The sequence below is a fragment of the Salvia splendens genome, chromosome 16 (assembly GCF_004379255.2).
Source record: "Salvia splendens isolate huo1 chromosome 16, SspV2, whole genome shotgun sequence".
NCBI lineage: Eukaryota > Viridiplantae > Streptophyta > Magnoliopsida > Lamiales > Lamiaceae > Salvia > Salvia splendens.
Window position 1 is genome coordinate 13,088,030 of NC_056047.1, and position 14,532 is coordinate 13,102,561.

Consider the following 14,532-nt stretch of genomic DNA (forward strand, 5'->3'; position numbering starts at 1 on the left):
CAAATGGTTAAGATACTATTTCAAAGGTAATCAAACAAATAGTCGAACGTTAGTACTGAATCAAATCATAATTCAACAACCACTGCAAGTATACTATGTATCTCCTCCCAAACAAAATTGTACTACATCCTAGTATTAAATCACGGTTTAGCATTTATATATAGTATGAATGACAACTTAACATAAAGGGAGGGCAATTTGCTAATTCTAGCTACTGCAAATTTTACACTTGTACAGCTAGAAAGGTGTGACATTAATATTCACAGGCTTTTATCAAAGGATGTGAGCAGAAAGAGTTATTCTCTCAAACCCCACAGCATGTACTACAAAAAAACTTTCTGGCGAACTGAAAAGGCTGCCCAAAATAAACTAAATGTACAATTACAAGAATTTTCTATCATAACTTACCATACCTGATCAATACTTCTAATATTCTTGTCATTCACCTGAGCTTTCACAAGAGCTCCCAAGATTGGCCATAATGTCATGCACCAATAGCCTGATAATACTGCCACCAGATGATCCTGATACATCTAAGCATTCCAGCAAATCGGCGTCGCATGCGATTAGGACCCATTCGTGATCGTCATCAAGATATTTTATATCAAAAGTGCCCAGCTCTAACTTGAATCTCTTCACCACTTCTTCTTTTAACTTGACAATACCGGAATCCATTGCAAGGCGAAACCTGATGATGTCTTCTCTGTATGTGGCTTTTATGGTGATTGTTTTCACTTCTGGCCTTGCAGAAAACCGTGGCATGCGTTCGTCGGCTGGAGTGACCATGCAGTCCTTTGGCATGGGATCAGAAAGAGTTGGTCTTGTCCAACTGTACTCTGTAACGTGCTCTTCAAATAGCGGTTCACCAGCCGGGCACAAATTCTGCAGATCATGTGAACTTCCCGCATCCTCAACCAGCATTGCTCCAAATGTCCCATCGGGTGGTGGTATAAAATTACCCGGGATTGGGAATGCGGAAGATAGATTAATTTCTCTTGTTTGTTGACACACCCCTTCATCTGAGCCTCCTAGTTTCATGCGGTGCTGATCCATAGGTGAAACTACTGGATCATTTTGGGGGGAGGTCTCATTTCTGAGACAAGGGCTACCTTGACATGAACCTTGGGAAGTAGGTGTTCCCGTGCTCTCTTCTCTCGATCCACTCCCAGTTCTTGATCGGTGCAAGCCCTCACCTGCCACAATCCCGCCTCCATTAGGAGAGAGTTTCTCATATTTTGTGCTCCTTTCTCCAACAAAATGATTTGAGGCCTCTGCCTGTTGTTCATCAGCTCCATGGGACTTAGTAGCAACCTCTTTCTTCTCTTCCTGAAATTCACATGGTCCAGAGCCAAGTGAGCTTTGCTGGTTGGTTCCGTTCATATTAGGTGCCCAAGAAATTGGACCAACCGTAACAGGAATAGAACTTGTAGCCAAAGAAGTCAAACTGAACGTTCCTTCACCACCTTGTACAGATTCAATTACACGCTTTAGCTTTGAAAGAGAACGATTAACCTTATTTATCTTGCGGGAAGGCCAGCGAGAGATTCCATGCTGCCTACAAATACGCTTCATTGTAGTAGGGCAAACTGTAGAGAAACAATGTGTAAGTGAAAAAGGTTAATTGAATTTCAGCCAGTACAAACACAAGAGGTATATAATACATACCAGAGATAGAAAATTTAAAGAAACGGGTTTAGACAGATGTGCATACCACCAAGACTCTTCGCTGCATCCTTCAGACTACCAGCAAAATATTGCTGCAGAACTTCCAAGCTAATTGTTTTCTCAGCCTTACCCCGCTTTCTCTCAGGCTTCTTGCCTACATCTTTTGCTTCAGCAACAGATGCACCATTCTGTTTTTCAGTAGGGCTACTCGCATTCCCTTTAACATTTACACCACTAGATTCACCCATCAATAACTGCCCGTTCTGTACAGAAGGAGGCCTAGGTGGTGATGTAGCTGCAAAATCATGCCTCATATGAAGCTTTTCATCCATGAAAGCCTTGATGATCTCAATGGACCTCCACTCATGGTCAAGGTTTTTTCCTGAAGCAACCCTTAGGCTTCCAAAATGCTGTTTCACTGTCACTAAAAGGGAGTTCAACAAGGTCTGCTGGTCCTCATAGCTTTCAACATTACGGGGAAGGAAAAATTCTAGAACATAGTCGTCATTTCCAGTATGATTACTTCGTAAACAAATTGCAAAACTACTTTTCAACCCAAACATGCGCGCATAATGAACTAGTGGGTACTCGGTCTTGCAAAACTCCGTAATATCATGACAAAAACATGAATTAAGGGATTCAAATGCCCTCCCAGCAACACCCTGCCCCTTTTGCAAGTGATGCTCAGCACAGGCGTCTCGGAAACCCCACATGTTCGCGTCCACCACATAGAATGCTACATCAGTTGTTGACATGCAAACCTGTCCCATGCAGCTCCCATCAAAGCTACTGCAGCTTTTCTTAAACCCACCACCATTTGCTAGTATGCTGCGATGCCTGCATGGAACCCAAGTCTGAGCTAGCGGTAGTGTGTGAGTTTCACATACCACTGTAATTATCTCCAGTATTTCTGCCAATGCATTCTGGCGACCTTCATTACATATCTGGTATACAAGAATGATGTATACATAAGGTACTCACAGAGATAGTTATATGTAATCTTAAAAAGAACAGCCTTATTTACCTGTGTACTTTGATGATCCAATATCTCTGAGCTTTTCAGATTTACTGCCTGCAGAAGAACTAAATTTGCGTTATGAAGGAATCCATGAACTCATGACAAAATTTGTGGCAACACACTGGAGATTTAGGAAACAAAGAAGTAAAATAACTTCAAAAACCTTTTAGCAGAAACAATGTCTAAGACCCTAACATACATCGTCTTTACAGCAACAGTTTTCATTATGAATCTCATCAGCCTAGTTTAGCTTACAAAGAGTAAATGGGCTTAAAAGAAAAATCACCGACAGGAGTCTTAAGGCCCATGAACTTATTGGTTCCAGATATCATATTCTAAGAGAATGTGGATCTTCTATCTAAATAGGTAATAGAATGATCATCATACACATGTAAATTTTCGGTAGATTGCTAACAACATATCAGAGGGGCACGTACATCAAACAATTTATGCAAGGGTAAGAAGACCACGGGAATCAACTCCAGCATTCATATAGAAGTACTAAGCAGGTTCTGCTCTGGTCTTTTGCAGATTTGGTATAAAGTCACGTAAATGCAAACATCATATACCTTAATAAATTTCACAGTAATGAGCATTGAATGGAAGCCCCTACCACAAATAACTATGAAAAAATGGAAGCAACTTACAGCAAGGAATATCAACTGAAGAGCAAAAAATAATTAAAAGCTCATGGATGAAAATAATAATCATGATGGCAACAAAGTGAGCATCAAAAAGTACATCTACAGAGGGAGGGAACACAAACTAACCTCAAGTGCCTTGCAGACTTTATCTACCTCTGGAGCATAGTTAATCTTCTGGGATGTCATTATAAGTTCTAGAACACCAACACAAGACTGGCCAGAAGGCTCAAATACAGGCAAAGCTAAAGTTCCTCTGACATTGTAATTTAAAGCATGGCTAAGGCGAGGAAATTCTTTGCTGGTATAATACTGGACATTTGGTGTCCATTCTGGCAACTTTTGCCGAAACACACGTCCTGGAAGTCCGAGGTCCCCATCAGTATCTCCGTCCACTGAGAACATATATGCCAGAGAAACCAATCTATACTGATGGAGTCCATTACTATTGGGGTCAAGTACAAAAGGTTGGCCTGAAGTAGTTAGAACATATCGGCTACCATTCTTGACTGGCGCCCAAACCTGAGCCAAAACATGCTGCTCAGTCAAATCCTTGAAATAGCGAAGAGCCTGAGTCATCCTTTGCTTTATTATGCAAGATCCATCCGGATTGTCAATAGGCACCAACCCCATCAATGGAGTAGGCAGCTTTTTCTTGTCATAATTTTCATGTGCACCTTCGGTTGCTGCATCAGGATTACCAGAATCTGTACAGAAAGGCCACAGCCACGCAATCATTAACTAAAACATTTCCCCCCAAAAAAAACACCTACTCTAATACACAAGTAATTTCATACTAGTATTTTTCTCGATTCATGAATTGAAGAAGAATAAATTAAAGTATGAAACAGCCACTACATCAGCTTTTGAATTGACATTGGAACAAGGCCGTATGAAGCTCCAATCGAAAAGTAAACTTTCTCATTTATAATTCAGTTAAGTAGAATCCAAATAAAACTCAATTTTCACATTCGTTGAACATAAGATGTCAAATTTGAAGAATTAAAGGGGCAATACAAGATGGAGTCAACTATGTAAACGAAAATGAGTTAAGCAGAAGAATCGGTACAAGAGAAGATCTTGGAGGAGTCAGAGAATCGAAAAGCGGGAGCGGCGACGAGATTAGCGGAGTTGTTATCATCGGAAAAGGCCCAGAGAGGGGAGCAGGGCTGGTCGGAGGTGGAGAGGAGGAAGGGCCAGGAGGCGTCGAGATCGAGATCGAGATCCATGAGGAGGTCCGGCGGGTGAGGAGGGCGGCGGGTGGAGTCATGCTGGGGCATATTGATGAGTGGAGGAGAGAGAGAGATGGTGAAATGGTGATTCCAGCTCCATTGGGGGAATCTATAGTAAATAGTCGTCTCTCTCTACTCTCTCTACTTGCTCAGGGATAAACAATGGGGAATTGTTCCCCTATTCCACGCCCTCTCCTGCCCCACTCTTCTCTTTCCCACCATTTCTTTTTTTTTATTTGCATAAATAAATATATTTTTTAGATAATGTAATTACTCAGTCCTATTTGAGTTTCTTTTGGATATATTTTTTATATTTTTGTTTTTTCTATCCATTTATGATATCTTCCGTAACTAACTTTTAATAAACGGAAGAAAGTCTTTAAACTAATTTGTAAAAAAAAGGTAGCAAAATCGAATTTGGATTAGTTTTGTAATTTTGTGAGGAATCGAGGGACTATTGGTAGGCGTGCTGTACGTAAGTATTGCCCACACGGTTAGGGTTGAGCTTCCAAATATGGAAAGTCCACTGTAATGACAATTATAAACAACGAAGAAAAAATGGAAAGATCTTTTTTCTGTGCGTGTGCGATCGGTGTCCCTTAAATAAAAATTCATGTTTTTTATAAATATGTTCACTAATATTTCAAATAAAGCCAATCGTCATTTCTAATTTGATGATTATAATACATCAATTTATTTTGGATACATCAAGGAAGCCCGTGACCGCTGAAATATTGTCCATAAGGAAGCATAAAATATACAGGAAGTAAGGTCACAAAAAATATGTAGGGGGGTGTACATTGCCTTTGTAATCCTAAAACATTAAATTATAATCTAAACTGAATTTTACATAGTACAGAAAGATATTTTTTTTGTTAAATCCTCTACCTATATAGTAATGTTTCTCATGCCACTTACACATAACTCTCTAGACACCGGCAATAACGTACAAAAAGTCATTTCTAGCTTTTCATAACCTAATAATTGGGTGTCTACGTGGGCACAAGTCTCAATAACTATTTACAACATTTTCATTTATAATTAACTATTTTAATAAACTTCCAACCATCCATGTTGGATGCCCAAGTGAAAGTTCTAGTGGTTGCCACATCAGCATGCTCCTTTTTTCTGTAATGGTTTAGCCCTAGTGGGTGCCCTATCAATTAAACTCAATTTATTTTTAATTTTTATATATTATTGTTTTTTATTTTTATTTTTAATTAATAAGATACCAAAATATATTATATTAAACACTACAAATTTAAAAAATTAACTCATTAATTAATTAAAAAAACTAGATCATACTTAGCAAAAAAACATTACTAAAGAATTAAAAACTAGTACATCATACTTAACAAAAAGTGAATGAGGATCGGGTATTTTGTAGTAGTTTAATTAGGGTTTAAAGAATTAATTAAAAAAATAAATAAATAACGCAAAAATCGCCCGATCGGGCTCGGGCCAGGGGCTGCAATGGATGCCCGATCTCAAGCCCGATGGGGTCGGGCGTCTGCAGTGGATGCCTGACGACGCCCGAGCCCGATCTCGGGCGATCGGGCGTGAGATCGGACATCCATTGTGGATGCTAATGCAGACGGATGCACATGAATCCACCTCAAATGTAAGTATATTTTGTAAATTGATATTTACATTATTATAACTTTGTAAATCTTAATTTTAAAGAAATGTGAGTCATAGAGAAATAATTTTATTTCGAAATTGATCGGACAAATTAGCTAAATACTTCATTTTTTAGAAAATAAACGAGGGAGTTATTTTTCTGAGTGGGAGGCCCCATATGCTTTGCTTCCTTGTTTTTATCTGAGTAATAATTCAATCAACTGTACAATTATTAATAGAAATGGAGTATATAAGTTTTTATTATATATACTGCAAGTGCAAGTGGGTGGATAAAGGGAAAATAGATTAGAGCTTTGTTATGTTATATTTTATGTTAATGTGTTTAAGAAACTTGGTTTGCTTGACTGGTTTAATAAATAAATGAAAGTTTAAACCTACTTTAATCATGCTCATTAAATTACATAATTTGATGGTGATTTCTTCGCTAATAAAATGTATACATGGGAGTCATGGACCACTTAATTAAAAAGACATTGCTAACCCTGGTTCTCACAATTGTGCATTATATCAGCAACACATACTTAAATAATATTGCAATGAAAGAGAACATTAATATCGAGTTTAGATAGTGAGTTCATGTTAAAATAGTATTTGAATTTGTTTTTATGTCATTTACTCTTATAAAAGAAAAGGACCTTAATTTTTTTGTCTTAAGGTTAGGCCACATGATCGCTTTCCTTGATTTGCAAGAAAAAAGTTTAAAATAGAAGACTCAAATGATGCAATTTTGAATATCTTTTAAAAACTTAAAGTCCCAAAATTACAATTTGTTCTCATCAAATTATATATATACATAAACTCTTCATCTCGTGTATTCACTTCAACCTAGAATCAATTTTCACCTATAGCCCCCTCTCTAAAACAAAATTTATGTTCTAAATCCACCAATGCACCAATTTGATAGGATTCGTGCTAGAATCAATAGTCACAAGACTCACAACTATGTTCTTAAATTAAAGTGTAAAAAAGAGCAAAATCAAGTTCTTAATCTTTAAAGTTGCTTATTACTAGCCGAATTTAAAGATATACTATATCAAACATCTCCGAGTAACCAATTTGATTGAAAAATGTGGTAGAAGTTATCACACTTTAAAATAATGGATTCCAAATGATCCTAATCTATTCACACAACACACTCTTTCTTTAAATATAAAAAACAGATACTACATCTGGGGTAGGGGATGATCAAAAGACAAATAAATCCCTTTCTCGAGATAATTACGAAGAAAAATGAGAGATTGACGTGGAAATTAAATAAGAGATTAAATAGTTATGTGTATATATAGTCGCAATAAACTATAATTAAGTTATACTTCTACTATATAGATAGAATCAAAAGGAAATATTTGTTAAGATATTATGGTCCATATATGATAGCGACTTAATAACATTCACTCGTCTCTCTCCACATCAACTTGCCTCTTATTTTGGAGATTCCTTGGTTGGGATTGGACTCATCTTATAATTTATCAACCAATCTATTATTATTCTTTCACCTTTTTCCCATATCTTACTTATTTATTTATAATTTCCTAGTATACAATATTGGTTGTTGATGGGTGGGAGTGGCGACTACAAGTTGGCATACAACTTCTCTTTGAATAAATAATGTTCCAACATATTAAATCGAATAAAAATTATGAAACATACAAAGGAGTTGTGTTCTAAAATCTTCCAAAGAAAAAGTGAATGAGGGTGGAACAGGACCAGCAGTTGGGACCAACGTGTCTAAACCAAGAATTATTCATCTAGAGATATTTGTCCAAATTCCATATCGTGGAGAACTATTGATCACAAATTGCAAGTGTTTTAAGGGGAAATAATGTTAAGTGACCATTATCCATTTATGACTATAAATGAGTATGAAATCAAACCAACAGATAGTGAAATTCTAATGATGCAATCAACTAGGTGTTTTTTTTTCATAATATATACTAACATAACTTTTAATTTGTCTTCACATTGATTCATCTATATATTACTTTTTTGTCTTAGCTATATGTTAAAACAAGGATATTTTGCTGGTCGACTCTAAAGGGTGATTCCGTTATTTGTTTATATCAAAGATTGAGAAACAAAGTAAAAGTCAGTTGATGCAAAAGCCACTACCTTGCCGCATCTAGTAGTTCCTGTCCACATAAATACATTTTTTCTTACTAATAAACAATGAAGGTCAACCAAATTTAGTATGTGTCGATCGTTCATACTTAAAAGGTGGTGATATTGACCTGTTAATTATTTCCACTTTTTACTTCAAATTTAATACTCCTACTACTGTGTGTTGATTGTCAAACTCAATTAGGAATTCAATTCCATCTCATTTCAGGTATTAAATAAAAAATTTAATCGTAGTCAATTTTTGTGCTCAAAAAAGAAAATTATACTACAAAACAACGACCAATCCAATCTTGGTGATTGGAAGGGTAAGTGTGTTTGGATAAGTTTATAGTAAAATTTCAAAACAACTTGCAAGATCGAAGTTGTAAATTAGTAAGTTGATCATTCAGAGTATCTATCTTTGAATATCTTACTTACTCAAAAAATTTATATGTTTAGTTAATTAATGGCATGCTGTCCAAAGTGAAGGGTGTAATGTAATAGATCAATTCATGCACATTGCAAAATATAAATGAAAGGTAAGAGGCTCTTAGCCATCTCTAACATTCCCCACCACATTTTTTTTCTGTCATCCATTACTCATCCTTTAACATTCACAGCCTTATCACTTGTGCATTTCTTCACTTTCACTATTCATGAGTCTTACCTCTATTTTCCAATAATTTATTATTTTATATATCTATTACATTATAATGATATTGAACATGTGATTAAATTAAAAATGCAAATTTTATTAAAATAAAAATGCTTCTCATTTCATATACTACTAGCTAGTTTGTAATTGAGTATATTTATATACACAATTGAATGTGCAGACAAATTAGGTGAGAAAACAACTTGTAAAAGCCTCCATGATTATGTAGGATTTACTCAAGTAATATCCCATGCACAAGCAATTGGGGTTAGAAAAACAACTTATAAAAATTTCTCTAGAATAGGGATTTACATCCGGTAAAATTGGAACGATACATAGAAGATTAGCATGCCCCCGCGCAAGGATGACATCACAAAATAACATACTGTTGCAATGTAACATGAACAGTTGAACACGGAGTTTGGACAACTAAAACAAGAGGGAGAAAAGAAACAAATGACATTTCTGAATAACAAATCAAGCACATGCACACTGATGCACAGGTGAACCAAACTCTAGATTTATTAATCGGAAGACAAACAAGCATGTTACCGATTGACTTAAGCTTGGTTGTCAACGCAAAGAATTTAATTTGCAGCTACTTGCATAGAAAGTAAGACCCTTTTTATTTCTGTAGAGAGAAACTACTTGCTGATGCAATGGGCTTTTCAAGCATTCTTAACAATAGAATATAGCGTTGATGCAATGAAGTTACAAGTGAACAGCAAGTATTATAGCCCAAGATAAGTTTCTGCATAGAAATATAGTAATCGAAGCACCTTTATTTCACTTTTTAAAGAAAAATTACAGCGTTTATATATTTATGTAATTCAAGTCAAAGATGAGTTAGCATTCTTTAGGAAGTGCAACGCTCGGCTAAAAGTTTAAAAAAAGTCGCAAAAAGTGGTGAGTTCTTGCTTATCTCGTTCCTCCCTCATCCCCTGGTGCGACAGAGTACTCACATGAGATAGTCTCCACATTGGTGTTGTTCAACTTAACCTTAGTCCATGATACTTTCCACATCTGCAGTAAGCTGACCCTGAACACAAGGTAATAAGCAACTCGTCAATCAACTGATTTATAACTGGAAAATCTCTAAACTGCAACAACAGATAATGATTAATGAAATAGGCGTTTTTTTAATATGGGATCAAGTAGAAAACCAACTCAATTATTAGTCACTTTTGTTACCAATTTCTTTGTATGCAAACTTCTGGCTCATATAGTTAAAGATTGCAATCTCTCTTGACACATATGTCAATAATCTACATTCCATACATTATACTCGACTACAACTCATTCAAAAAACGAGCATGTGATCGCAAGCCAGAAAAACATTCACAACTTAACTTAAAGCCGATCACCTAAAGAGACCATACAAGCAACCTATGTTTTCAGTTCGCATATAAACTACATGTGCATGTTTTATAGCCTATAGGAGGATTTTGTCTTTGTTGTATTGGAAGGAAGCACAATTGCACGGGATTTTGCAAAAATTCCTCGGAATTCAGTTAATACATTTCATCACATGCTACGGTTGAATAAGAGCATCTGCAAAATAAAATGATACTACCTTTCTTCAGCAACCTCCCTCTTTGCAAGCATAAGAGTTAAGAATACAGGGACAAGAGCAGCACATAAATGCTTAAGTGTGTGCCCACTCATAATGTGGAAGGTAACATTATAAATAGGTACATCAGCTGCTTCCTCAATTTTGGCTAAGATATAGAACCCTGCAAAGATGATGAAGCTATTTTGAGAATGTGAAAACTCATTGAAGGGGCTGCAGGATTTCAAATATAGACCTGCTGCCCATAACCAATATGTGGAATGCGTGTACATGGGAGGTAGTAATATAGCCATTACTGGGATAGCAATGCATGGAACAAACTGGATCACAGCATATGGACGGAGGTCATCAAAGAACCTGCAAGAAAAGGACAGCAAATAGCATCTTATGCAGATGAAGGAAACTAACAATCTAAAGCTTAAGTACAATGTCAGTAATATATGCCTACCAACCACCACAACCACATCCCACTTGTCAAATTTTGTGATCATATAAAATCTTAGAAAAAGTTTTGAAGTCGGACATGTACATACAATATAAAAGCAAATCTACTGCTTAATCCATAATCAGCCCATACCTTCTAAGTGAAACTTGTACTAATTCGTTGATGGCAAAAAAAATGTATGCAAGTAAAAATAGCATAGGATCACATGTCATTAACAACCAAGGTACCATCTCATACTAAACAAGTAAGCTTACCTCCAATATAAAATGCTGACTATACCCGCCAAGGTTAGAGGTATAATAGAAAAGGTTCCCTTCCGTGCATCCACTCTCTCAATGATGAATATAGCAATGATAGATGTAAACGCCACAGTCATCTACGTTACCACATTGCAAGGGTCATTCTTAAGATCTGTTACAAATTGAAACATGTACTTAAACTGAACTAGACATAATATATTTAAAGAAAGCTTACTGGTAAGCGATCCCACACAAGGCGGGCATCATTAGGTTGCAGGTGATAGTAAGAAGAACCAAAAGCAACAGCCGCCACACCTGCAAAGAAGAATGTCCAGCCAAAAAGCTCACCTGGCAAGCTTTTAGAGCATAAAAATTCATTAGCAGTTAGAAAGTGACCATCAAAAAGAAACTGAGTATGATAAAAAAAAACAAGTATATACGCACCTTAGCTTAAAGTAGTTCCCATAATAGCAAAGTACAAGGCCAATTACGCCAACTACGAGGAAGGGGAAGTTTGATACCACATTCAAGAAATTCGGAATTCCTGTAAAGGATGAAATGACAAACCAAGAACATGTTATAGCAGCTAGGGTACTAAGTTTTTCATATTCTTTTAGGATAAACTGATAAAGTAAAAACTATGTTGTCATAAACTAAAATAATTATAACACTTTGGTACATCACCAGAAACAGTTTGGAATGAGGCAGCAGGCGAACACATGATTTAACTTTCAATTGAATACAAGGCAACGCAAATTTATAAAAAAAATATTTTATAATCAGGTTAAGTGAGAAAAATATGCAAGTGACAAAAAATGAATACCGGGAAAGGCACATCATCTGTCAAATCTAGAAACACCCGAATTTCAGATGAAGGAACTCCTACAATACTACTACTACTACTACTACACTCAGAAATGAGATCAACAATCTGAAACTAATAAAATTCAAGGTTGTAAAACGTGCAAATAAAATCACCCAAGAATTCACGCTGATCGGCGAAATTGTGGTATTCTTGAGACTGCGGAATTGCTGGAGTCACTAACATTAGTACCACGAAACAAAGGATTGCGACGCCCCATGCTGTCGCCGTCCGTTTCCTCATTCTCAATTGCGAGGTGGATGGATCAAAGGCAAAATTCCGAGTGATCGCGTGATTTTCTAGTTACTCCTTTTTTTGGGAGTTAAGATTGAGGTTTTGTTTCTACGAAAAGTGAGAGCCTTTTGGACGGTAGTTTCTCGTTCAACTGCAGCGCAGCGGCGAGCTGTTAAATCGACGAGCACGGAAGCAGGCGTAGAGCTTCGGCTCAGTCCCGTTTCCTTCTCCAAACGCACAACAGCGTGCACCGATCGATCAAACAATAATCGCATGCAATTCTATGAGCCGTAGCTTTCGGGTGAAAATAATTGATGTATGCAGATGAAATCAGGAAGTTTTGCAGAAATATGAGGCAAATTTTGTGAGTGGGACAGATCCGTGTGCTGGAATCGATATTAGCAGGAGAAATCGAGGCTATGTGTTTAAAGTGATTGTCGTAGATTTTGTAAAAAATCGAAAATTGAAATCAGAAAATGGATTGTTTGGATGCCTAGGGTTCTAGAGGCGGTTGACTTCACTAGGTGAACAAAATATCTGAAAATTTGATTCGAACCAAATTAAAATTTGGTTTAGGCTTTTCAGATTTTCGAATTTTTGCTTCAGTTCAAATCAAATGTTTTAAAATTTAACATCGATTGTATATTTAAATCCGAAATAATCCAAAATCTATTTTTTATATACTCCCTTTATTATATATGAATAAATTTTTTTAGTACGTTTTTTAAAATTTGGAACTTTCAATTTTATAAACTTTTTTCTCAATGTAATACACATTCTTCACTAATAGTATTATAATCACTTTTTTCTTTCTGTTCATCTTACTTTACAAGTTGTGTATTAAAACTCGCCTCTATTTAAAAGTTTATATTTTCAAAAAACATATAGATTATATAAATAATAATATAATTATAAACTCAACAAATTTAAAATCTCTATGCTGAATAATTCTAGTAGTATAAAGTAGTATTAGATTTTCAGATTTTGGATATTGGATTTTTTATGGTGTTTGCAATTTTGAATTTTTCGAATTGGATTTCTAGTTCTAATTTCTTATTTTTGGACAATTCTGGTTAAATCCATTTTTTATAAAATTCAAATTTTAAATTTTTTATAGGATTGGATCGGGCAAAAATCTTATCCTAAACTAAAATGTTCATCCCCATAAATATGTTTAATTTTTTTATTTTAATGTAATTGAAAATATAGGGTAGTGATAAAATGCAAACTCTAAATATTGTACAAACTTCAAACTATGATCTGGATTATTAGAAAATATCAACAGATGACAGCAATAAAAAAATGTCAGTTTCAATCCAATGTCAACACAAAGTTCAATATTTAGAGTTTATATTTGATTACATCCTTAGCGCATCAGCAGTGGGGCGCCCTAAAGCCCGCCTTATGCACCGCCACGTCAGCATTTTATCCTCCTACCCTTTCACATGTAGTGGGGCGCCCTATAGGTTTTACTATTGTTTTGTTAATTAGTTTAAATGTTTTCAAATATATAAATGCAAACTAATTAAAAAACACAACGATTAACTAAAAAACGGCAAATACTACATTGATTAAAAAAATTACACGACCAACGTGCACCACCTCCAAATATCGGACTATTGGGACTTGAGTAATCACCGGAATCCATTTTCTAGTGTAAATTGAGAGTGAAAATGCGAATGAAAATGTCACAAATGAAGGTGGGGTAGGGGGTATTTATATAAATGAATTTTTTGAATTAAAAAAAAAACAAAAACGCGTTGCATCGTTCGCGTCGCCCACAGTGGCGGACGATCTGTCGGGCGAGGACGACACATCGTCCATCGTCCGCGCACCCACAGTGGCGGACGATGGCGGGCCCGAGGCATCGGACGGCCTATCGTCCGCCCCACTGTGGGTACCCTTATATATGTATTACTAGCTCCATCTATGAAAATAGAAATCTTAGAAACAGTACGAGTTTTAACGCATAATTAGTAAAGTACGATAGAGATAGAAAGAAAAATTGATTGAAATGGAGAATGACTATTTATCTCATTAGAGATTTGTTTTTTTTTTTCTAAAATCAAAAGTATAGAAAATTTTGTTTTTAAGGGCAAAATGCAATCGGCCGAAATCTGCCTATAACTAAATTCAATCTGCCGAAATCCATGTATCACTTTTACAAATGTATATTACATTTTAGTGGTTACAATATTGCATGTTTCGTGCTACGTGGCAGCACGAGATTGGA

The 14,532-nt window shown here is 35.9% G+C and overlaps 2 protein-coding genes and 1 non-coding gene across 6 annotated transcripts; 1 reads left to right on the forward strand and 2 right to left on the reverse strand.

The window, feature by feature from the left end:
- Nucleotides 1-177: 177 nt before the first annotated feature.
- LOC121771709 (protein NLP6-like) lies at nt 178-4,758 on the reverse strand. 3 transcript variants are annotated; one of them, XM_042168563.1, is made up of 6 exons: nt 4,394-4,758; nt 3,454-4,031; nt 2,690-2,737; nt 1,712-2,609; nt 1,513-1,586; nt 178-1,326 (listed from the first exon to the last, which is right to left on the reverse strand). In XM_042168563.1, exons 1-6 carry the CDS (start codon nt 4,602-4,604, stop codon nt 439-441), a joined length of 2,697 nt encoding a protein of 898 aa, XP_042024497.1. In that variant the 5' UTR covers nt 4,605-4,758; the 3' UTR covers nt 178-438. The 3 variants fall into 3 exon arrangements, with proteins under 3 accessions (XP_042024497.1, XP_042024496.1, XP_042024495.1); XM_042168562.1 differs by having other exon boundaries at nt 1,408-1,586; XM_042168561.1 differs by having other exon boundaries at nt 178-1,586.
- A 4,486-nt stretch (nt 4,759-9,244) lies between these two features.
- On the forward strand, nt 9,245-9,348 carry LOC121773083. The gene has a single exon (XR_006044659.1). It is a non-coding gene; the product is annotated as a U6 spliceosomal RNA (small nuclear RNA).
- Nucleotides 9,349-9,711: 363 nt separating this feature from the next.
- Nucleotides 9,712-12,882, reverse strand: LOC121769794. Of its 2 annotated transcripts, none has more exons than XM_042166551.1 (7): nt 12,258-12,882; nt 11,648-11,747; nt 11,439-11,559; nt 11,219-11,340; nt 10,755-10,876; nt 10,523-10,682; nt 9,712-9,988 (listed from the first exon to the last, which is right to left on the reverse strand). In XM_042166551.1, the coding sequence occupies exons 1-7, from the start codon at nt 12,283-12,285 to the stop codon at nt 9,868-9,870; spliced, it is 774 nt and encodes a 257-aa protein (XP_042022485.1). In that variant the 5' UTR covers nt 12,286-12,882; the 3' UTR covers nt 9,712-9,867. The 2 variants fall into 2 exon arrangements, with proteins under 2 accessions (XP_042022485.1, XP_042022484.1); XM_042166550.1 differs by having other exon boundaries at nt 12,182-12,882.
- Nucleotides 12,883-14,532: the final 1,650 nt, after the last annotated feature.